The 25,061-nt window shown below is 36.8% G+C and overlaps 1 protein-coding gene across 2 annotated transcripts in view; it reads left to right on the top strand.

Annotated features, from left to right (window-relative positions):
- The first annotated feature begins 2,088 nt into the window (after window positions 1-2,088).
- Window positions 2,089-25,061, top strand: part of KIAA0232 (KIAA0232 ortholog) — a 53,472-nt gene continuing 30,499 nt past the window's right edge. For both annotated transcript variants that reach the window (XM_009273746.1, XM_009273745.1), the window contains exons 1-2: window positions 2,089-2,594; window positions 18,876-19,013. In XM_009273746.1, coding sequence (XP_009272021.1) covers window positions 2,364-2,594; window positions 18,876-19,013 — 369 coding nt within the window. In that variant the 5' untranslated portion in view covers window positions 2,089-2,363. The remainder of the gene's footprint in view (window positions 2,595-18,875; window positions 19,014-25,061) is intronic.

The following is a 25,061-nucleotide window of genomic DNA, read 5'->3' as shown; positions in this document are numbered from 1 at the left end:
TTTGACTGTTTTTGATGGTATCTTTGCAAACCAAAGACTACTTGGAATGTGTGGTTGCTGTCCGTCTCCATTCTCTGTACACTTTGTAAAAGAAAAGATTATGGGAGACCTGCTGAATTAGAATACATTAATTTCTCGTTTGGTCACTTTCTTGCTTTTTCCCCCCCGATTTTCCTCTCCATCTACCCTTTCATAATTCCCCTTTCCAGTGTAACTTTGTCAGCTCTGTCAAAGTTGTTGATTTCCTGAACATTCAGGTAGTTCTGCTCTGTGTCTCAAAAAAGACAAATGGAGTGTCAGTGTTCCCAGATCTTTGAAACATGGGGTTTAGGGGGCTGACTGGGATTGTGGCATTGACTTAGGGAGAGTGTTCATCACATGCTGTGATGTGGAGTACCAACAGGAGGACAAAATAGATGTTTGAGTGGAATGTTGTTCTTCAACAATTAAGAATATAGACTGCATAAGAGTTTGGACTTGTGGCTCTCGATTTGGAGTATCTTGGTTACAATATTAGACTTTTCTCATAGTTTCTGTTCTCTAATTACGTGATGAAGCAGTAACCTCCAGGCCCTTTGCAGGATGTTTCTACCTACTGTTATTTGTGCTTACTTAAGAGATTCTGACTAATACAAACATGTTACTGGCAAAGATTGAATACTCTTGTGTTACTTTCTCAAAATGAACATTGCCATCAGAGAAGTAAGCGTAGTGTAGAGCAGAGTTTTGTCAGCTCTGTAGCAACTGATTATAATGGGTTTCTTTTTGATGATGTCGCAATTGACTCAGTAAAGATCTGGAATATACAGTTGTACCTGGCTGGTGATGCAAAGAAAGCTCCTAAAAACTACGATCTTTTGTTGTGTGGACATAGGTATCAACTGTAACCTTTCAACTTTGGCCACACAACACATGCTGCCCATGCAAAATGCTGCATACAGTATATAGTTGAAATAGTTATATTAGGTGACGTCTGTTTTGAGTGTGTTGGTCATCTTGCAGTGGGGTTGAAACAAAACAGTAGATTTTGCTTAGATCCTTTAGTCTTTGTTTCCTTTCAGTGAATGGATCTTTCCTGCTAGGATTTGAGCTTTGTTTTCTGTTGATGAGAAACTGGAGAGGAGAGAGAAGGCCTACACAAATGCCAGATTGGCATGTGGTTGATCAACATACCAGTCCAAAAATGCCTTTTTTGGACTGGCTTCTTCTGGGTTAGAGGGCAAAATGCCTATGTGTGTGGTGCTTGCACCTTCTGCCCCTTGCTTATCGATACTGATTTGGGATTGTGGGTGGTATAAGTCTTAGGGTGGTTTGTCTTATTTTAGGATATGGTTTAGAGTGTAAGCTCTCAGGTAAGACTGGCGTATGCTTTCTGTAAAGAGGGTTAAATGTTAATTCCGGCACTGATAAATTATGTTTTGCTCAAATTTTTTAAGTTATTCCAGAGATTTATATTTTTATGAGGACAGATTTTGGATGATAAAATGCTTTGCTGTCCTGAGGCACGGCAAATATTGAAACTAAAAAAAAAAACCCCAAAACCTGAAGTCTGAAGATAGCAACTATTTAGTGGTAGAATTTATGAAACTCCTGGCCAGATGAATTTCATAAATTCAGTGTTTTATAAACAAGACACTTTTTTTCTTTTCCAGAAAGGGAAATCACTGCAAACCAGTAGGATTATATTGTCTTCTAGTGATGCAAAATATACAGTCAGTCTTTATGCAAACTAACATAGATTTTTTTTTTGTTAATCAAAGTGTTTTTTTTTCAGCTGATAGTGAAAGTAATAAGATCTCAACTTTCCCATAAAGCTAGGTCAAACATATATTTCAATCAACGGATTAGTTGTGAAGTCTTTGATGAAAGAGTCTCTCTTCCTGCATTAAAAAGTACCTTTTCTAAAAGTCACCTTTAAACTTGGAATAATTCCTGTTACTCTTCAAAATGACACTGAATAGGTGTACTATATATGTGGATTAAGCAGTATGTAAATGACTGCTTTCTACATTGGGTGTTTTTTTCACTGTTTAATATTATTCATGTATGGATACATATTATCACAACTTATTATTTTTTCCTCTTTATAGGTCCTGCTGGGGACTTGCATCTGGCCTCAATGTGAAATTAAGGTAGAAAAACACATCTACATATGTGTTTGCTATTAGGATTTAGTTTATTCACTGGTCATGCCTGAAGAGTGATGTTCATCCCTAGACGGCTAACTGCCAGGAAATATAAATGATTGTCCTAGAAGTCAAGCCTCCCTCCTATTTACTGGAGTGAAAATCACCTCCAGATATCGACGGAATATCAACTACAGAAAATGCTTCACGTTATAAGGATGCCAACCACCTAGATTCATGCGCCCTATCTGTACAGTTGTTGTGGATGGTTTGCCATCTGAAAGCTCCTCAAGCTCTTATCCAGGCCCTGTATCTGTTTCTGAAATGTCTCTGCTACATGCTTTGGGTCCAGTGCAGACCTGGCTGGGACAAGAGCTAGAGAAGTGTGGCATTGATGCCATGATTTATACTCGGTATGTCCTCAGTCTTCTGCTGCATGATAGCTATGACTACGACCTGCAGGAACAGGTATTTACATATTTTAGATGTTGTCCAGTGAAAGTGAGTTTTTGTATCAGTTATGTTCTGTGTATTATACATGGGTATGGCTCAGATGGGGGGGCGGTTGTCTTTCAGTGTGTGGGTGGAAGGGGGGTATAAACCACATGGGGATCAAATTTGGTGGGTGAATTGAGATTAATGTAGTTAGTTTGCTGTTTGAGCGATTACATTAAACAAAATTTTCACGTTACTACAATTGATATCAGAATTATTAACACTGGAATGTTCTGTATCATAAATTCAGACCTCCAGTACTTGTGATTATAAGGTTAATTTAATATTGGAACATTAGTAAACTAATGTAATTCTTGTAAACTGTGTGTCAGATTGGCCTGCTTTACAGTAGTTTGTAGACTCCCCATCACTTCTCCTCATGGATTTCATCTTGTGCTATTTTCAGTAAAGAATTAAAAAAAAAGACTTTTTTTTTTTTTTTTAGTATTCAAGTAGTTAAAATACATTATTGCACATACATTATTAATCTCTTCTAAAAGAATGTTAATGCTGAATTGTGATAAAAGGCATGCAAAAGAGTTGTGGAACAGTGAGTTGCTATACATGGCTGCAATTCAAAAAGGGCAGGGGGAGAAAAGTGAAGCTCTGTATCAGATAGGCACAACTATTACTGTTTCCTTGTGCCTTTCTTGCTATGGATTTTATATGACCCTAGAACATACTTTTCAGTTCTGATTTCACCTCTTTTTTTTTTCTTTTTCTTTTTTTTTTTATTTTAATTTCTCTGCATCATCAACCTATATCAAAATACTTTCAGTAGTGGAGTTTTCTGGATATAGGACTCAGGGAAGTTCTGGTGTTTTCAAGAAGGGATGAGGATGCTGTTGATCATAGACTTTGTCTTACAAGGTAGCTGTGATTACAGTGGGAAGGAAGGAAAGCAAATACCTCTTAACTCGGGGGCTTAATTATTAGTTCTTTTTTGTCGCTGCTGTTTTGGTTGTACTTCACACGTTGCTACCTAACTGCTTCAGAACTTTCATTGTTTTCTAGTTTACCTTTTTAAAAATCCAGCAAGAGCAGGGCAGGGTATTGTGGAATAGATGTAAATGTAGCTGAAGCAGAAAAAAATTCATGTCAGATGCTGCCAGTTTCTGAACTCTTAGCAACCACTACTGTGCATAAAAGCCTTCATGCTTCCATTGTGCAAACCAGAAAACTTTAAATGCAAAAGTAATTTTTGTTCAAAAGTTTATCTGGCAGCAGTGGAAGTCACCAGGAACAACCTCATGATTAATAATAATAAGTAAAAAAAACCACTGCAAGCACTCTTTAGAATGTACCTTGACAGTGAACTTTTTTAGATCTTGGTCAGACACGAATTGCTGTATTTTAGAAGGGGACAGAATAAAGTTTGAAAACCTGTTTGAAAGGAGGGTGTGGGGTGAGAACAGAAAAAAGAAACCAAGTTGAAACCACACTAGAATTTGAGGAGCTTTATAGATAGCCCTGTGGCTTTGGGGAAAAATAAAGACTTGTTTCTTTTCAGTCCATTTTAGAGCATAGTCATAGAGAAGTCACTACTGTGATAATTTGAAATGACTGAAGTGCCAAAATTAGTTTTCATTTTATCAGGCTTTGCAAGAAGCAGGGTAACTATATTAGGAAAACCTCATTCAGTTTATTTCTCGTTTCGATACCTTAACTGGGTGCTTTGTGGGTTGCCAGCGGAGTTTTAAGGGATGTGTCTGCTCTTTTTCCAAGTTGATTATCTGAACCTAATGAGCCAAAGAGGGAAGAATACCACATGCTGCCAGTGCCAGGGTAGCCAAAACCTGTGTTGCTGAGCGGGTGCTGTAGTACAAACATACAGGATGTCTTCTGAACAACGTAGAGATTTGAGGAAGCTGGAAGTTTCTTTTCAACCTCCTCAAGTTTGATCCTGCTTCTAACATACTTTTATTGCATTTGTTCCCTCTGCTTCAAATAACCGTTTTTCTAAATTTTGAGACCTAGTATCAATTTAGTTTTGGGATGATATTCTGTAATAATGATTGGATGCATATGTTGTGAAATATATTGCTACCTAATTCCTTTCTCAAATAGCTTAGTCTTTAAAGACTGCAAATACAAATTTCTTCTATGGAGAATTGAGGAAATCTTAAAACACGTGTGCTTGTTCTTTTATTTATTTTATTATTTATTTGTTTATTTTTGTTTTACTTATTGCCTACTGGTTATTTGTATGACCTGGCATTGTAAAATTAATTTTGGTTTAGTTAAGTCACTCGGAAACAAGAAAATCTGTACTCTAAAGCATATGTTTGCATATAAGCAGTTTCAATCCAGTTTTGGTGATGGGTACAATGTTAAGACAAAGGGGAAAAACAAATACCAGTGTAGTTTACAAATAGAAATCAGGGAAGAGTGCAGCAATTAAACATCTAAATGAGAAATAATTTAGGAGTAAAATACTGAGAGTTCCTGAGCTCCTTTAATTTAAATTAATTCCTGTGGAAGAGTTGGTTCTTGGCACCTCAGGAATTTTTTCTCGCATACGATTCCTTTGATTCTTGAGAAAGACGACAGAATTTCTAGGGAAAGAACTATTCTCAATCGTGGGTTTATTGCAATGATTTCTCCCCATATTAGAGGACAGCTACAAAGAGGACGGAGGCTCTCTGTTCCCAAAGAGCCACTTGGAGAAGACAAGGGACAACGGGTAGAAGTTGCGCTGGGTGAAGTTTCATCTCGACATGAGAAAGGAATTTTTTATTTACTTACTTATTTTTTAATAGTGAGAACAATCATTCACTGGAACAACCTCCTCAGGAACATGATGGAGTCCCCCATTGCTGGAAGTTTTAAAGATGCAGTAGGACAGGGTGCTAGATAATCTTATCTAGGCTCCCTTTCCCTCGAAAGGGTGGACCAGATGATCTTTCGAGGTCCCTTCCAACCTGGGCTGTTCTATGATTCTATGATTCTTTGCTTCTAGAACTCTGTTTCTGTGGGGAGTGATTAGCCATCACTTCTTCCCAAAAATACAGCAATGACTTCTGTTTTAAACAGGTTAAAAGGAATGTTTGGTCTCTGAACACTCAGAATGGGATTACACATATGAACAATCCATTGCAATGGGCTTTTTTTGGGGGTGGTGGTGGTGAAGAGGACAAATTTAGGCAGTCTTAATCTTACGGATACTGTAGAAATCATCTTCATTAGAAATGTTGCAAACTGAAGTTAAGATGGTCATTAAGATCTTTCCACCTCAGAATGTTGATGACATCATTAGCACTGTTTTAGTTGCTCCAGGGAGCCTCCTTCCATGCTTTCTTTAGAGTGTTCTCGTGTCATCAACTGTAGCAGGGAAATGGAACTCTAAAGTCCTGGGCTGAGGTTCTGTCAGGTAAGTACAGAAAGATTTACAATAAAAAATGAATGAAAAAACATCCCCAACCTTACTAGGCATACCCAGCTATTTAAGATATGAGTGTTACTGTGTTATCAGTCACTTCTGTTTACATTTAAAATAAGTATTTAAAAAGAATGCGGGAGTCTTGATTGACTAGGTCTTCAGGGTTGTTTTTGAGAATAAGCAGCATGTTCCCTTCTGGTTTGTTAGTAATATATAATACGTGGTTTCCGGTCTTGATTCTGCTGCAGACTTCTGTGGCTTTAGTCACTTGACCTCTCTTCCTCCAATATTATCTATTAGTTTGATATGTGGATAGAAGATAACATGTGTTTAAGGGTTTGGTGTGTGGGGTTGGGTGGTTTTTTTTTTTCCTTTGTTTTGTTTTTGTTTGTTTTGGGTTTTTTGTGCGTGAGTCTGGTTTTTGGGAGTCTTTTTTTTTTTAATTACTGTTAATTCCATGCCTTGTCCAGTTAGAGTGGTCTCTGTTGGGTATCATTATATGGACACAGGCTCAATATCGCAAAATGATAGATCAATAAGTGATGAGTTTCAGAGAGTTGATAGGGGCTTTTTGCACGTACTTGTGTGTGGGGCTGTGGAGGGAGGCACAGTACAGAAAACGTAGGTGAAAGTAAAACCCTAATACACTGCAACCAAATTTTACTGGAATGTTCGCAGTTTTTGTTCTGACTCATTGGCTTGAACTGAAATATCTATTAAAATATTGGGAAAATCGATAAGCAGGTGTGTTTTGCCCAGCTGTGTTTCAAAGTACTAGAGAGCTTTCAAGGAAGTAATCTTGTTTATGGTAAATTGCGGTACCAAGATCTTCTAGAGCTCCTGTGGTTATACATATGTTATACATACCTATCAAGAATTACTGTAACACCTCCTAAATACACAGACTTTAAATGTTTTTTAAAAAATATTCTAGTACTGATTAACTTAATGTTTTGTTTTTGTTTGTTTTGGGTTTTTTGTGCGTGAGTCTGGTTTTTGGGAGTCTTTTTTTTTTTAATTACTGTTAATTCCATGCCTTGTCCAGTTAGAGTGGTCTCTGTTGGGTATCATTATATGGACACAGGCTCAATATCGCAAAATGATAGATCAATAAGTGATGAGTTTCAGAGAGTTGATAGGGGCTTTTTGCACGTACTTGTGTGTGGGGCTGTGGAGGGAGGCACAGTACAGAAAACGTAGGTGAAAGTAAAACCCTAATACACTGCAACCAAATTTTACTGGAATGTTCGCAGTTTTTGTTCTGACTCATTGGCTTGAACTGAAATATCTATTAAAGTATTGGGAAAATCGATAAGCAGGTGTGTTTTGCCCAGCTGTGTTTCAAAGTACTAGAGAGCTTTCAAGGAAGTAATCTTGTTTATGGTAAATTGCGGTACCAAGATCTTCTAGAGCTCCTGTGGTTATACATATGTTATACATACCTATCAAGAATTACTGTAACACCTCCTAAATACACAGACTTTAAATGTTTTTTAAAAAATACTCTAGTACTGAAGTTAATTATCGTTGGCATTTATAGCACAATTCTTATTCAAGCCATACTTGCTAATTTTGGAAATGAGTCTAAAAGCTTAAGATGTAAAAGTTCTTAAACAGTCCTTCATTCTTAGTGTGTGCACTTTTTTTTTTTCCCCATTTCCCTCTCCCCTCCTTTGTTTTTTTGCCGCAATGATATTGCTGGTGGGAGGGTTTAAGAGGGTGGAAGGGAGGAGGTTCTTTGGGATGTTTCACGAGCGTTGACTGATGGAGGAGAGAATACAAGGACAATATGAATTGGCTTTGCACATTTTCCTTGATTACTGTGACACAGCAGGATGTTCATAGAAATAGTTCGGGGGTTTTGTGGCTAGTTAGTTTAGGTCTGTCATATCAGAAGGCAAGTAAGGACTTCAGTGGTAGATTTGCCTTTTTTTCTTTTTTCTAGAAACAAAGACATTTCTTGCTTACAAAATTTCTAGAGAACATGATTTTCAAATTGATTTACACATAAATTAGGTGTCTACATGGTCAAAATTGCTAAAGGAATCTGTTGAACTGTGTTATATAACATATTGCATTCATTATTTAGGTGTGTTGGGGTTTTTGTTTGTTTTGTTTTTTAAGATTTGAGGCCTATCAATGGTGTCTGTTCAAAATGTTTGGAAATAACTGGTATTTTGTTCTGAGGTAGATGACCTTTTAGATGCTTTTGGTCTGTTAAGGAAAACCTCATAAAATTGGTATGGATTTAAAGGCTGTGTGATGGCAACTAAAGTGCAGAATGTTTGTTAAGTATACATGCTTTCATCATTTGCATTTTATTACTGAATTTTCTTACTTCGGAATAAAGGATAAATTAAGGACAAAACCCCATAAAATTACTGACAAATCTTTAACTTTTGGGGACCCACAGAATTGCTGTTGGGGGAGATCTGAACATTGTGAGACAGCCTTTTGACTTCAGAGTAGATTGATTTTTAATCAGAATGCCTTGCTCTTAGTTTCCTAATGCTAAACCAACTAGGTGCTTTTAAGATTTCTGATTGTTATTTAAATGCTAATTAAAGGTACATTTGTAGATATACGTGTTCTCAAACCAGTTTGTGATACAGTAAATATTACATTAAGATAGTATAATCTGTGTGAAGCGGAAGGCATTGCCTTAAAATATATTTTGTGTGAAACATTGTTTCATTGATCTTTATTTGTACAGTTTTAAAATCAGTGTTCTGTGTTGTATCTTTTATATACTATTTGTAAGCATAGCTGTTTCCGAATATAACAAGTCATGGTTTTTTTGCCTGCAGACTGTTCTCCCTTTTGAAGGGATGGAGCCTTTATTAACAAAACCAAAACATAAACAAAACCGGAACCCAACAGCTAGACACTTTGTGAGATAAAGACTTTGTTTGTAAGCCTTTGGTCATGCAGCATGAAGGTCTAAATGCATTTGTTATGCCTACTTTACATATCAAGTGTCTTCTGTTGCTTTTGATCTATTTCTTTCAACTCATTTTTAGAAGTTGACATTTTTTTCTGACCCTCAAAAGTAAAAATGCTGAAAAAGTTTTTTTTAAAAGATAATATTTTCTTAACTCTCAGAATTAAGTAGCTGTTGTACTGCAAACTGTGTTCTTCTGTGACCAGCAAGAGATTTTTTCTTTTGATTTTTCAATTTATAAGAGAGAGGGTTTCATTCTGGAAGGCTAATTATTTGTAGACTGATTTGAAATAGTTCCATTCAGGTAATCTTTTACATGGAAGGATAGAAAAAGTCTTCAGAACGATAGCTACACTTCTGCTGACTCTCTGATCATAATTTTTTATTCTTGCTTTTTCATCATTAACACATACATATTCAAAGTCCAAAATGTGATTCTCTTTTTTATATCAAGAGAAGAAAAGAGCGGTGGAAAAGAGACCTCAGCTCACATATGATAAATTTTAGGTCTTTACTCTGTGGTTTTATCTCCAGAAATGCTTTTGGCCTATCACTCTGAACTGGGATGGAGATACCATTACCAGCTCTTCTGGATTTGGCTAGCGTGTGCTGGTGACACGGGACACTTTTTGCTGACAGTACTTGTGATGCACCTGCTAGGTTCCAAGATCCAGTTGAATGTCAGGTGTTTGTTCTCCCTGCCATCCCATGTTAACCCAGTAGAGGGACCTGATGTCTAGATTTATATTCTAGTAATGGATATTTAGTTTTTCACTTGTATATTTTAGGAGAAAGAGGATGTGTTTTGTTGTGTTTGTTTTGAAGTGAAAATCTCATCCATAACCTAGGGATAGGCGGAGAAATGAGGATTTGGTCCTCTGTACTACACTAAACCTGTATTAATTATTAATTTGGCTGGTATGCCTATTTAACAAAAGATGACAATGCAGGTTCTAGTGTAATTTCAACTGCTCTTTTATCATCCCTAAGAAATAACTGTGGGTCATTGAAACCCCTTTGTTTTTAATGCATTAAAATACGCAGAGTATAGTTCAGTTATAGTAGGGTGATGCTGTGTGACTGCTGCACACAAGTGTCATTAAGTTTCAAAGTTCGCCAGCAACACGTAGAAGTAAATTTCTTGAATGCAAAACATTTTTGGTTTAGTCTGTATTTGTGTTATTGCTTATTAAGCTGTGCAACATTCCTATAGGAACAATTTTTAAAATTTTCTGACCTTACTTTTTAATCATTACCCAAACTAAGTATGTAAAATTCAAGTTGTGGAAATTTGTGTATGAAGAAAAGAATAGTTAGGTAGGAAGGGGAATTGTGAGACCAAGACTTCTGACTGGACTTTTTTTATATGATTAAAGTCCTTAGAGTATTCAGATGTGTACATGTTTGCAGGGTTGGGAATAAAACCCCTCTTTTTCTCATACATAAACATGTAAATTGAAGAAAGAGCAGATTTACCATATTTAGGAAACAGTATCCTCATGTTAATATGCCCATAAAGCTTATTTATTAATAGAATATAGTTTAACTTTTGTAAAAGCTCAGATAACTAACTTAAAAAGTTCACAGAGGAAAAGTTAGCTGTGCTCCTTCCACCCTCCCCCCCCCCTTCAGGAGTGACTAGCTGAGTACTATATAACTCACACTGTCATATTTAAACTTTGGAAAAGAAATCGTTTGTATACAATGTTAACTTGGTGAGAAAAATTGGGAGGATATGGACTCCTTTTTAATTAAGCAGTGGAAGATGACTGGAATGGCTTTACTGTAAAGGCACGTGCCTCAGAAAACTCCCAGACTTGTGATTCCCCCAGCGCCATGGGCTTTGTCCTGTGAAAGCACCTGTAGAGTGGCTTGTGAAGAACAGCTGCACCTATAGTTGTTTTGCAGGTGCTGAAGCCATTTCAGTTGGGTTTCTTTGCAACTGCTGTCAGTACGAGAGCTTCCAGCCAAAGCTCATGTAACAGTTCTGACCAATGCAACTCAGGTTCGTACTGGTGCAGTGTCTCTGTGGGGCTTATTATTTTTATTTATTTATTTTCTTTTTAAAAAATTTATTAATTTTTAGTTGTCATTTGACTTGTTAATTATGAAATAGCTGCTGTGTTCTGTATTTCTGTCTTGGTGACTGTTAGATGTGGGGTAGATTTGGAGTATCATGGACAATGCATGTGTATTCTGTATTCCGTTTTAGGGATAAGAGTTGTGGTGGCAGGGACTGGAGCTCAGCAGTAGGCTCTCAGGGTCATTGTATTCGTCCAAACTGTACAGGTTTCAGAGTAGTCAGCTTCAGCTGATATGTTAGTGCAAAAGAAACCTATCTGTTCTCAAGGACTATGGTTACCTGAGAAATCTTCTTTCAAACTGTCTTTTGCCTTTTTACCGGTGTGAGTGATCATGTTGAAATACTGATTCCTTTGCAAACATGTCTATTCCAATATGTGAAACGTCCATTTCAGGACATCAAACTTATGTAGGCTCTGTGGTGCCTATCTTAGTTACTATCCTATTGAAGTAGGCGCATCTGTGTAATATAGTTAAAATGTTATCATTAGCTTCTGCTCTAAGTAATCAAAGCTATCTTTTAAAACAGTACTATATTACCTTTTTGTGACTTTCTAAATAGCATCTAATGCTTAGTTACGGTGTCTCTCTGAGAGTCATGTAAAAAGAATAACAATCACTTTTTTATTGTTAAGTTATGACTACTAATGTATTCTCACAAAGGCTTACATAATGCAAAGCAGAGATATAAGCTCAAGTGCCAGGCTGGTTAGTCCTCCCACCAGTCAGGATTTATTTGATATAATTGTACTGTTTTGGATTCTGGGGCTAGCTGAGATACCTCCTTAGTGTGCTTTGTACAGTAGGTCATTGCGTGACAGTACACTCGCATGTCTCCAAGCATAGGTGTGCACTGCCTGTATTCTCTGAAATCAGATGATTACAGTGGTCTGTGATGCTTGCCACACAACTTTATTCCTAAATCCAAGAGAGCAACCATAAATGCTGTGGAATAACTTTTCCAGTCATAACATGTCCCTTTCAGGTATCTGGACTCCGTAGTGGCAGTTTCTGTTGAGTTCTTGGCTTTGTTTTCTTGTCATGTAGGTAAGATGTGCAAGTAAAATGATGTCTTTATAGCTGTAGCTATAGCCTTGCTAAATTTTCTTCTTTTCTGTTTTTACTTTAAAGGGAAAACTCTAAAGGCAGCCTGCTCAACAAACATAAGATTTCAACAGATGCAGTATTTGCATGTTCTCTCGCTCTTGTGAGTGGGTGTGATCAAATTTCTTCTGCTTGGTTTCAGCCTAGAGTAACTTCTAATTAGTGAACAACACATAGACTGCCCTTTCAAGTTGGTAGGATAATAAGCAAGAGTTTATAATGGGCAGAAACTGGGTTTACAGGATTTTATACTCAGATTGATTGGTGTCAATAGGTAAAGTTCTTCCTTGCCTGCAAAAAGTGGAATCATCAGTCCTTGAATGCCTTGAGGACCTTGAAGTCACAGCAGTGATGCGGCCTGATATATTATCAGCTGTTCTGTTACAGGACAACTGCATAGGATTGTAATGTTCCAGTTACAGCAACCAGGAAAGAGGTGACTAGTGGCTAGATGGTTCTCTGGCTTTTCACAAAGAAGTCTAAGATGAATTCTTTCGCTTGTAATACCTGGATTTGGAGTAATTATCTAACATTAAAGAATGTTTCCCAGTCCTCTCCATTCTGTGGTAGCATGGTTTTTGACATGGAGAAAACTTGTGCTGCTCTCTGAAGGTATACTTAACTGCTGTTTGTCTGCTGAACCTCTTGTTGCGTGTCTTTTGGAGAATATAAGCTGAGATTGTGCCACTGTTCTCGCATTTTCTTCTGAATTGTCTTGCATATGTATTATCTCATTATCTTTGTCTCAGTCTGGGGCAGCTTGTGAGGAATGTCTGAGCCGATCCTGGTCCATTAGACCTTTCTCATTAATTATAATGAGATGCAATGTCTCTTAAAATTTTCACAAAAGCAATTATGAAAAGATATATATCCCTGTGGCTCTAAGCAATCCATGAGTTTTTCCTGAATCTCAGTTTAGGGGAAGTACTTTTTCACAGAAGACCACTGAACATATTTATAGCCTGCTTCTTGAATAATCTTAAAGGTGAAATACATGTGTGATCTGTTGCAGTTTTCCCCAAATTCTCCATTATGAGATCCTGCTAGAGGTAGTGAGCACCTGTTCCATTTTGGATATATTTTATGGCTATTTTCTTCCATTCCCTGCCTATCCAAACTTCTCAAGAGTTGATTTTTGGAGTTCTTTGAGTAAGTTTTTGGAAAAGCTTTCTTGCAGTTCATACCTCTATACGTGAACATTGAATTAAACATCAATGCTGTAAAAACTGTTTCTGCCAGAAGAGACCAGGACTGCTGGACTACCTGTGTTTTCATTTTGTCAGATTATGTAGTCTTTGTTTTCATTTATTCACTACAAACCTTGATAGCAGTCGCTGACTTAAGATATACTGATGATAGACTTCAGCAGGGAAATTTTGTGGATGGCGTGTTGATATTCAGGAATTAATTTGGGTGTGTTTGTGGAGAGAGATGCATGCCTTTGGAGAACGCTGCTGGCTTGAGTTGAGACTATTCTGTCTCGTAGGCAGAGTAAAGATCTGCAAATTCTGTAGTTCTATCAAAACATTTTGGGGTTTGTGGTGTCTTTTATGATCCATGACCTCGGTATAGCAGTTGTTTTGGGTGATCTGTCTTTTCCTGGTTTTGAGCTTCTTTCTAAGGAACAATGGCATATGCATTCACTGTTCACTCTGTCCATGTGAGCATTCATTCTGTTTTTCCCTTTGGCCTGTCCACTAATTTGATGATCTATTTTAATGGCATTTGAGCGTCTTTAAAAAAGTTTTGTAAGAAAGGTTTCCCCTATAGCTTGGTAGAGTAGTCTGCAGACTAATGCCCCAGTTTGGAACAAGCAGACAAAACTTAATCTTTATGTACTGCACTGGACAGGAACCAGCCAGCCATTCGGTAGACATACAACTCCAAACTGTTCATGGCAAAAATACCGACTGACTGTTCTGCTGAGTCTTTGGCAAATGTTTGCCCCTTTAAAAAAAAAAAAAAGGGTAATTTTTTTCCCTTTCCTTGGAGATATCTCTTAATCTATTAACTGAGGATTATAAGAAGGAAAAATTGTTCACATATGTTATTCAATCTTGCAGGACTCTGCTTGTATACCTTAACAATTTTGGGAATTCTTTTTCACGTTAGATGATCTTGTCTGGATGTTTGGGTTACTCATTTTGATGGTATTCTTTGAGTTGGATTCTTAAAGGGAGAGACTCTGTGTGTGTGATTATTTTGTATTTGAGAAATGATGACATTGAATGCTTCTTATTTTTTGTATGAACTTGTTCCTAGAACTTGCTTGTTGAAGCAGCACGTTTTGGCTGGCCAGCAATAACTTTTATGAGAGCAAGAAATGCCAGGCTGGTAATATGCTTGAATAGCAACTGGTTTGTGCTGAAATTAAATTGCTCAAAAAAGAGGAGTTCTTCAAAATTCTCTGATTCAGAATTTTTTTTAGCTCAGTATTTTCTTCTCTCCTCTAAGAGAATGGAAATTCTTGCCCTAAAGTCTCTCGTATATAATTGGAAATAGAAATGTCGACCACATAGATAATTATGGCTGTTCAGTACATTATCTGAAAACTTGATATACATTATATTTGTTCATCTTAGTGTGTATCTAAATCAATCTGTAGTGCATTTACACAGGGAGAATCTCAGGGAATCAGTTTCTCTGAACTTACTTTAAGAAAAAAAAATCTGATTTTTTTTTAAAATGTTTTTCTGCTGATTTGATTTCCCCATTTGGGGAGTTTGTTGATCAGGTTATTAAATCTGATTCCTTTCCTGTGTGTTCTGCTGATAAGACAAAATTTAAGCCTGTTTACTTACCTGAATAGAAACTGGGACCTTGAGTCATCTAGTGTTTCTGCATCAGTGAACTTGACTCCAGCTTTTATGAAATAAGGGTAGTTCCTGCAAGGTTCTTGAAGTATTTAAAACTGATTTTTCGTTTATGTAGACTATAAGCTTCAAAACAATTTTCTTTCTGTCTTATCACAAGGTGTCACATTTGTTGTCTTACTGATAGTAGGTATTTCTCTATTATCTTTATAACAAATTAAAGTAAGAAGAATCGCTACCAAACGGGTTTTTCTTTTGCTTCTCCAATTTCTTGGTAGGGTGGAGGGGAGCGGTGGAATTGCTGCTTTTGTGTAGTTGAGCCGGAGAAACAATTTAGAAATCTCTTTCTAAAATTTGCGCCTGGATATTAATTCAGGATTGAATTAAGCACTCCAAATACTGGATTTCTTGAGGCAGCATTAGCATAAAGAATAGATACTTTACCAACATTTCTTTAGCCACATTTATGGTTCTTAAGTTATTCTTGTCATGAAACTTTGCACTTTCAGTGTCTTTACAATTAAAAATCTCTAATATGAAATCATCTAGTTATGTAGTAGGTAGGTACAATAGGACTCTGAAAAACAGATGTTTAAATAGCAGTTTAGATAGTCAAACTTGAATTTTTCCAATATTCAGGTGGCCTCAGCTTCCTGTTGGTATTTATTTTATATTGGGTGGTCGTCCCTTAAAAATTAAAGTAGTGGTCGTCTGTTTTAAACATTAGAATTTTGTAAGCCAAATTTCAATTTTTCCTTCTGTGTGTAAGCACACTTTTTAAATCTGTAAGTTTGGGGTGGCATTGCTTTTATGAAACGTTCGGAGACCACTGAACAGAATTATGAAAATTCAAAGTTACGGTAGAGCTCTTGCCTTAAAATAAGCATTATCATATGATCTCTAGTTCTGTTAGGAAACAAAAGTAAACGAAGGCATCTAATAGCTGAAGAGAACAGAAGCCCTTTAGTGATTCTTTCCATGTGAAGTAACTAGCTTACTTGCCTTCATGCATACAGAATGTTTTGTTAAACTGCTTTCTTTCCTGTTTGTCATGGACTTAATATTTTCCAGTCTGAGGAGTGAACCTATTAATGGGCTCCTGACCACTGGAGACAAAGGGGAAAAAAAAAAGCAGGGGAAAAAAGCAAGAGATTAATTTAAACCATTTGAAACTACTGGATTGTCTTTTTTTTTTTTACTAATTTAGTCATCGTAAAAGCAGAATTCCACTCGCTTTGTGTTTCATAACTCAGGTTCTACAAACTCATTCTCTAGGCTATGTGACATTTTCTTGGTTTTTAGCCATTCTACTGTAACACTTTTTTTTCTTCTTTTTTTATTTTGTAATTGATTCAGAGTGGTTCTGATAGATTATAACGCAAGAATTATGTGTAAGGATTTTTCTTCACTGTTCTGTAGTGTTTTATGGGTGTGGTGTTTGAATTGTGTGCAGAAAGTGCAAGGTCCTCAATAAATTTAGGCTATATCAAATACATATATAGTGCTGATAAATATTGTAGTTTACATGAGGATTTTAAACTTCAAAATTTTATGTGGAGTAGCTGTAATCCATGGTGTTTGCTAATCTTGTAAAATCTGAGGCTAAAAAATTAGCGAGTTTGTCCAGGAAAAAAAATTCAAACCCTCAAGTTTTCAACAGTTTTTTTTTCCTATAAAACTTAAAAGTGGTGGTGTGAAGCACCGGCAGCCAGGTGTGACTGAAAACCGTATGTTTAGAAACAAATTTTCAGTGTATTGTCTAAAGAGGTAGAAAGGAGGAGAGGATTCTACCGGAGCTCTGTCCTCAATCACTGCATCCTACAAGATGAGCTGTGTTGTTCCCAGAGCGTCCGAACAACATGCTTACTCTGGAAGGAGGGATGAGACCGTGATACACGCAGCTCTGTGGTGGGTGCCTGAGAGAGACTTCCATTCAGTCTCCCTTTCCCCATTTAAAAAATTGGGTATTTGTTGCAAGGATTAAATTTTTAAAAATGGAAAAATAATCAAAGTTTGTAGACGAGTGTCAGATATCTTTCAAATTATGTGTGTGGAGAACAGCATGAAACGCTTTATAAATTTCTGTAAGCATGAAGGTTCTTACTGCTCTGCTGACAGACTGCTAACGTATACGGCTAGTAAAGCTGCTCTTGCAGAGGTTAGCTGTAACGTACCAGTACAAAGCAAAGCTTTGTCGGCATAGATAAAACAAAGTACTTTAGCATTTTGGTAGCGTTTTCCTAGTGTAGATGTTGCCTTAATCAACTTTTCACCTAAAAGCAGAATAAATGAAGTTAACCCAGTGCGCATTTGCTGGTGTGCCTGGATTTTCATTTTGAGTGACGTATTACAAGTGGGTATGTATTTTTTTCATTCGTAATTGTGCTCATGTGGATGAGCAGGCCAGGCTTTAGAAGCTGATGAGGGGTAGGTGGGTCTCATCAGTTTGTATACTTTCACGTGTATATTGGGAAGAGTTAGAGTGCTCTACAGCCTCATTGTATATAAAGAAATATATAAACTAAAATTTTGGAAGACACTTATGAATTTATTTTAAAAAAAATGGAGTGTAGATTGGCACATTCTATTGAACCTGTTTTCTGAGAATTTTATTTTTCTTATTTTTTTCTATTATTTCTTTCTGTTAGTCTTTCTAATAACAGAACAGTAGCCTGTTCAAATTTCTCGTTTTAAATGAACCACTGGCATCTTGCACAAGTATAAGGAAAAACAGGGTGACTGGTAGCTTTTTGTTCTTTCAGAATTAAATCCATTTCTCCACTTTGATGATCAAATAAGACTTTAAGAAATAAATTCAACAAGTTGCTCCAGTCTTTCCTGAAGGACTCGGTCATGTAAAATCATGAACAGCGGCCATTTCAATGGCTGCTTCTGAAGGTCACTGGTCCCTCTTCACCCCCTTTTTTTCCCATCTTATTCTGTGATTGCACAGAGACGACTACGTTCACTGACAACTTGTTTTTACTTCATTTTGAAGCTGTGTTTTAAATGAGGGTAGGCCTTAGCCTGGATTTTGTTGGAAGCAGTAACAGATATGTTGAAAAGGTTGAAACAGGTATGTTGAAAAGCATCAGGTGTTTGTGGATCTCTCTGAAGAAGGTGATTTAGACCAGCGTACATTAAAAGACGTTCAAGATTATTTTCCTGGTAGCCAAAATTTTTCTCTGAGATGTACATGGGAAATCATGTGTATATATGTGAGTGGACAGTGAAGAATAAGCAAGTCTGATAATAAATTTTGTAAATTCTGAAAAGCGATATAAAACCAATGCTACATATCTTCAGATTATTACATATAATACAATAGCACTCTGATTTTATTGTTCTTAACTAAACGTTCTTACATGTATGAGAACCCAACACCCCCACCCACAGTGTCTAATTTTCTTCTGAAATTAGTTCAGGTTCATTTCAAGATAGGCACTGCTATCTCTAGTCATAATGATGTTCATTGTGAGACTGAGTTGAAGGCTTTGGGATCTAACATTGCATTTTCTTCTTTTGGCTTGTTTAGCTTTCTCTTAAGTTTGATCCCAACTCTGAACTACTTGCTTTTCATCCTTATTATTTCAGAGATCAGTGAAACTCTCTAACATATTTTGTGTAAATTACAGTAATACATTCAACCACAAGTTGGCCATAAAATGATCTTTATGGATAGGCTTTGCAATTGGAAAATATTGCAGTGAAGTGTGAGTAGCCTCCCTGTCATGTGAAAAATATATGTGCTTTTCTGAATAGTAAGTGCAAGTTTTCTATAATCAAACTAATCTTTAATTTGGCAAAAGTAGTTTTTAGTAGATAGGATGAGGTTGTTTTTATTTTGAACAGTATGTTATTTGTAGTCCTGTTCTGCTGTAGTACTGAGATATTAATGTATTTTAAATAATGTAATTTATTTATTTTGATTTTAGGAGAATGACATCTTCCTGGGCTGGGAAAAGGGAGCTTACAAGAAATGGGGAAAGAGTAAGAAAAAGTGCTCTGATCTAACACTAGAGGAAATGAAAAAACAGGCTGCTGTCCAGTGTCTTCGCTCTGCTTCTGACGAAGTAAGTTTGGACTATTTAATAGATTCTTAAGACTTTATGTCCTTCTTTGTGTTAGATATATTTAGCTTGTGATGATTATCTCTTAATGTCTGGCTTCTTAAAATGCAAGTTCCCCAGGAGTTCTCTGAGAGTTCTCTATTTTTCTTTAGGAAATTATGAAATCTCTGTATGGCAGCAAGATTTCACAAAAGATTCTGTACTATGTAGTGTCATGTTTTCCTATCTATAAGTCCTCACCTATTCTTGTCGGGGACAGTTGCAATGCACCAGTTTGTGTTGAAATTACCACAAAGCTTTGCATAAAGATATTTCTTAAAATTCTAAATTTACTTTGTGTTGTGTGTGAGCAGCAAGGAATGGAATATTTGGCCAGAAAGCCATCTTGCTTTGTCCATGCTGTATGTGTAATCCAAAATTGCTAAATAAAATGCAATGTATAGTAGCAAATGTTCACTTACCAGATTACATCACTGAGTGGAAGTGGAGTTGAAGTGCACTGACTGGAGAAGGTGAGGAGAGGTGAAGGCAACAGGTTGAAGGAAGATACCAGAGGCAGCAGATACCATGTAGCTCAATGGAAAAGTGGAGAAAGGGAGAGACGTCGAAGGAAATATTTAAAAAGAAAACATTATCTGTAGCACAGGTCAATGAAAGCTCTCCAGGGAGATTTTTCAGACAGCAGAAATGAGAAAGTCTATCTTTTAGTTTACAGAACTAGAAATAGTCTGATCTGTCACTACTGTGAGAAGAAACTCTACCCCGGCTGTGCAGCTTGGTTGCATTATTGCTCCATACAGCTTCCTAGTCACAGTTTGTGCTTGCGCAAGCATTTGTGTGGCTGTGTGGGGAACTGAATTGGGAAAGTGAATCAGTTTCCTGAGATTAACCTGGTTGGGGTGGAGGAAGTGTTAACCCAGAGAGGTTTCCTGGTCAGATTTGTAGCATGGACACTTGGGCCAGTAAGAGCGGGGAAGTTATGTGGCCAAGGATAGTGAAGGAAGTGGGGTTGACTTGTGTGGTTATTCCCACCACCACCACCTTCAGCAGCATTGCCATCATACTTACTGTTTGTGAAGCTACTTGAGCATTTGTTCAGTTACTAAAGTGCTAATTGATTAATTGGGAGTTTTCTGAACTCCCATTTTCCCATTACTTAGTATCCTAACAAAGTGATGCAAAATATAATTTTGTTGGTAATTTGCTCTGCTCTTACAGTTACAGAATATTGAGGTCAGCACTCTGACTACAGTAAAAGTTAATTTAAATATGAAGCAAATATGAAGAAATAATTGCAACAAGTAATGTCTTTCTTGAGGATATGACTATCTTTGTATACTCATTTTATGAACAACAAAAAGTAGTAGTCTCATACGTAGACCACAAGAATACTGATGATTGATTTTTAGCTTTATAAATTATTCTCTTGATGCATCTTCACATAGCTGAAAATCAAGGAGCATCACTTAGAACTAAATTTATATCATACAGAGAAATCCAGCTGAAAAGAAAAAGGAAGGAGGTAAATCTATTAATAATCCCTGGTCTGCCTCCACTTGAAATTTTGTATAGTCTAAAACAGAAGAAGAAGGGAAGAAACCCTTCAGCTGGAGTTTTGAAAGCATAAAAAGATGTGTGATCTGAAACACTGAACAAGTAACTTCCTCCTTCGACTCCTGCCACCTTGTCCGTTTTTTATTGTTCGACATTAACCTATAATCTACAACCTGTAGACTTGTGTTATTTCAGGGCTATTTTGACTTCTCTTGCATGCCTGGATAATTCAGCTTGCACATTTGTTGTCTTTAATGAAATTGTAGGTTATAATTTTTTAATGTATTTTCAAACACAGGGTGGAACCTTTAAACCTTTTAAAAACAGAAAGTTATTACTTAAAGCTGTTCTGTAGGTAGTTTAACACTTGTACTGCATAAGAGAGAAATATAGTTGGTTTTGGGGTTGGTGGGTTTTTTTTTCCCTGGAGTTGGGGGGAAGGGTGATCCTGCTTTGATGCTAGTGATACCTTAAAAGTTACTTTAAAATATCTTTTCTTTCTGCTTTTCAAACATATTTCCTATGTTGGCTGGTTTCTGTACTTTGTGTGCTAATCTGATGGGAATAATCAGTAGTTTTTGGACTGTGAAACATGATGTCACAATACTATTTCTGCTGAGGCATTCAAGCTGCCCCATGCAATGTTCATGATTTCATCTCCAGAAAAAGATAATACTCTGTTAACTGTAGCCAGAATTGACAATTAGTGGTGTGTGAGTGAAGAGCGTTTATAAAAACTGTTGAGATACAAATAAATACTTTTTTCCAATGCCACTTGAATTTTTTTAAATTGTTTTCTGAATCATCTGAAAATGTAGAGTTTTTTTTGTCAAATAGATAGAAGTTGGATGTGTTCATTAGGATCTTCATAAATATGTCAACTAGCAGCTTTGTTCTCACAGGTTTTTCTTCTTGCAATAGGTCTGGCAGTAGTTCACATGGGCAGTTCTGGAGCTTGCTTATAGTTTTGCTATCCTTCTGTGATCCTTTTTTCAAAGTAGGTGAATACAGAAATACCAATATCCTCACACAGATATGGAACACTTGCTCTTGCAGCCTAACCTCTTCTTTCAACCTTAGCATTGGAGCAAAGCAAGCAAGGTTGAGGTAGCTCCATTACTGGGAGTAATCGAAAGAAGTCTTAGTGTATTTAAACTTAAGTATATTTAAATAAAATTGTATTTAAGTGAAATGGTTAGAATGTTTACCCTGTGTGTGTCTGTAGAAAGAGTATGTATACACACATGTATGTGTACACACACACAAAGGAAAAAAAAAAAACAAAATAGGGAGACAATTAAATGAAGATTTTAGGGTTCTGCAGCCTGATCTATTTTAGGGGGAAAAATGTGCAGAGGATGAAAGGGTATTGAGGGTTAATAATAACTTTTCTAACCCTCATAGGAAATGAGAGAGATCCAGGTACCATAATTTTGATGTTTATATTTAATTACTTAAACCAGTAACATGTTGAGAAATTGCAGATAGTCTGCGTCCTCCCCACTACCAGTAATCAAAGGCCCTAAAATTGGGTGATCACTTCAGAAAGATGCTTGATGGGGAGAGGAAGTCATAAAATAGATTAGATGAAAATTGACTTGATAACAGTAAACACTGTTTTGTCAATCTTTCATTTAATGGTTGAAATAAATATTTTGAAATGTTGTCTCTTGCGGATTTTCATTCACATAGTATTCATTCTTAGGGAGTACTTTATTTGGCAGCTTAGTTTTGTTTGAATTCAGTTTTTTGTCTCTTATTAAAAAGAGTAATGCTGTAAAACACTAGTCTGAGACAGAAATCCAAGACTTAGTTATAATTTTATGGTGCAGAAAACAAACATTTGACTTCAAAAAGCCTACGGTTTGGTGTTTATTTCTAAAACATTTCCTAAGTTATGGAGTATGACAGGTCAGGGAAGCTGCAGTCTTTTGACTGCTCTGCATCACTGTGTCTTGCAGCGGCAAAGCATGTTGTGGACTAAGTTCTTTTGTGAGAGGAGGCCTGATTTTGACAGATACTATCTGGTATATGTAAAAATGCAAATTGTTAATGTATGTATGTTCTGAGGACAGTATTTTTTGTGTGACAAGCATTTTGGTGTCTCAAGTTGTCTATATTCGTATGAATCTTTAGCTGCAGATGCTCTTGATGCAGTCAGAAGCAGAGAAAATGTAAGTACGTTGCAACTTGCCAGAAAATGAAGACAGAGTGATGGTGAGAACTTTTAAGACAAGTACTTTAATGTAGTAATCAATTGCTATTCTTACTGCAGTTTTAAAGTTTATTTTTTCCAAACACTTGAATGGAGTATAAATAGCCGTTCAAAGATGTGCTGAAGAATTGTTCAAATTTTAAAAAGCTTGTTAATATTGACCTTGAATAGAGACTTCATCTTAATTTTTATTCTTCTGAATTGTAGAAGAAATTTTAAAATGTTGGTTTACAATTAACTAGCAAAGGTATCCATTCTAATGAAATGTTGTGTAAAAAACCCCAACTGTTTAGGACTGGGAAGTATTTATGTAAAAGTCCTTTAAAGAAAATAAGAAATTTTATCCTGAAATTACTGCCTCAAATTTTAAGTAAAACCAGCTGTTTCTGTCGGCACTAAATGACTTTTTTTTGTTAGTGGTTTTGTTGTTGTTTTAATTCCTGTCTGGTACACCTAAAACTAAGAAGGTCAGTTTGTTGATGTGTATAGTTTCTGAGATGCTTGCTTTTTTTTTTTTTTTAAAAGAAAGCCTCCTAATTCTCTGTCTGTAAACTATTTTGGATTTTAATAATGAAACTTGTCAGTAACAAGACAGAAAGCAGTATCTTTGAGACTCAGTTTAGTTAAAAAAAGTAAGAGTTTAGAAATTCACCTGTGTTGTATTTCTGCAAGATGGATACTGTCTGCGCAAGAATGGAATTAGAGGTTACTTGAGACTGATACATGTAAGACTTTCCAGTAGGTATGTTTCCTACTAATAATACTGAAATTACTCATGATGCCTGTCCATCGGTCATAAATCCAAGCTTAATTACCTTTCAACTGACTAGTTTTCTGCTAAAGGTTGCATTGCTCAATAGAGTAAGGAGGTTTTCAGCTGTGTTATTGCAGTTCCTATATAATATAGTTCATTCACCGAACACTTGTAGTATTACAGTGAAATTCCACCCCAAGATGGTGCTAGAGTTTTAGTTAAAGCAATCGGTGTATCTTTATTCCGCTGAACTGTACGAGGACATTTTAAGAATGAGGAGAGGAGACTACTTCATATGTATCTTTCTGCTGATGAAACCAGATCTCCCGGACTCTTTCCTTCTCTGACTATAGGTGGCCACTTCACGTAAGCTGGTCCACAGCACATGCTGAGACATTGCTAGTGACTAATGCTCTCAAGGCATGTCCTAATGGGGTTCAGGCAATGTGGTCCATTTCTGAACTAACCAGGCTCTCAAAATCCGCTAACTGCCACATGACACAGTGTACATCATGTTAAAGTAAGAATATCTTGGTTGGTAGATTCCATAATGGATTTTGAAAGAGCGTTGCTCAAATATATTTGACAAAAGCAAACAGTGCCTTCCATCCCACTGTTCTAAGAGGTTACTGCTTGGAGGTAACACTGAAACATAATTAGTGAAACTTCGTAACAGTAATTTCTTTGAAATGCAGTCAGGTGTGGGCACGCTGTTTGGAGCACTGGCTTCGCTTGCTTTGAATTATGAGGGGGGAATATGACCCTTCTCATATCTGTATTATCATATGGGAGTACAGGAACAAGTGTGGCTCTAGTGAACAGTGTTGTTAAAAACTTGAAATGGTAATCTTTTATTCTCAAACGTACCTTGCTTTCAGCACAAATTTGAGATGTGTCTAAAATAAGATTCTGTTGAAAATTTCTTAGCATTTGTCATCTTTCTTGATCTAAGTGCAGAACTGTCAAACTTTCCATGCAGTTACTACAGTTCTGCACATAAAATTTATTTGAAGAAATAAGCTCCTAATCAGGCCAAATTAATCAATTGGTTATGATTCCACATCTGAGCATATTTTTATTGATGGGTTACTCTGGCCAACTATTGTAGTCTCCAAAGATTATGGTATCTGGGTGCCAGTTAGACCAAGGCACTATTGCATAATCTGTCTTGCACTTGGCAATAGTGATGTGCGAGAACTGAGGCAAAAGGGCTTGTGGAGCCCATAGCGCAGGGACTATATTTCTTTTCTTCTTATGTAGGATGCCAGATTAACTAGACAGCCGGCTGAACATGAGCCGGCAGTGTGCCCAGGCGGCCAAGAAGGCCAATGGCATCCTGGCCTGTATCAGAAATAGTGTGGCCAGCAGGAGTAGGGAAGTGATCGTGCCCCTGTACTCGGCACTGGTGAGGCCGCACCTCGAATACTATGTTCAGTTTTGGGTCCCTCACTACAAGAAGGACGTTGAGGTGCTGGAGCGTGTCCAGAGAAGGGCAACGAGGCTGGTGAAGGGTCTGGAGAACAAGTCT

The sequence above is a fragment of the Aptenodytes forsteri genome, unplaced genomic scaffold (assembly GCF_000699145.1).
Source record: "Aptenodytes forsteri isolate BGI_AS27 unplaced genomic scaffold, ASM69914v1 Scaffold111, whole genome shotgun sequence".
NCBI lineage: Eukaryota > Metazoa > Chordata > Aves > Sphenisciformes > Spheniscidae > Aptenodytes > Aptenodytes forsteri.
This window is presented reverse-complemented; position numbering and strand designations above follow the sequence as displayed.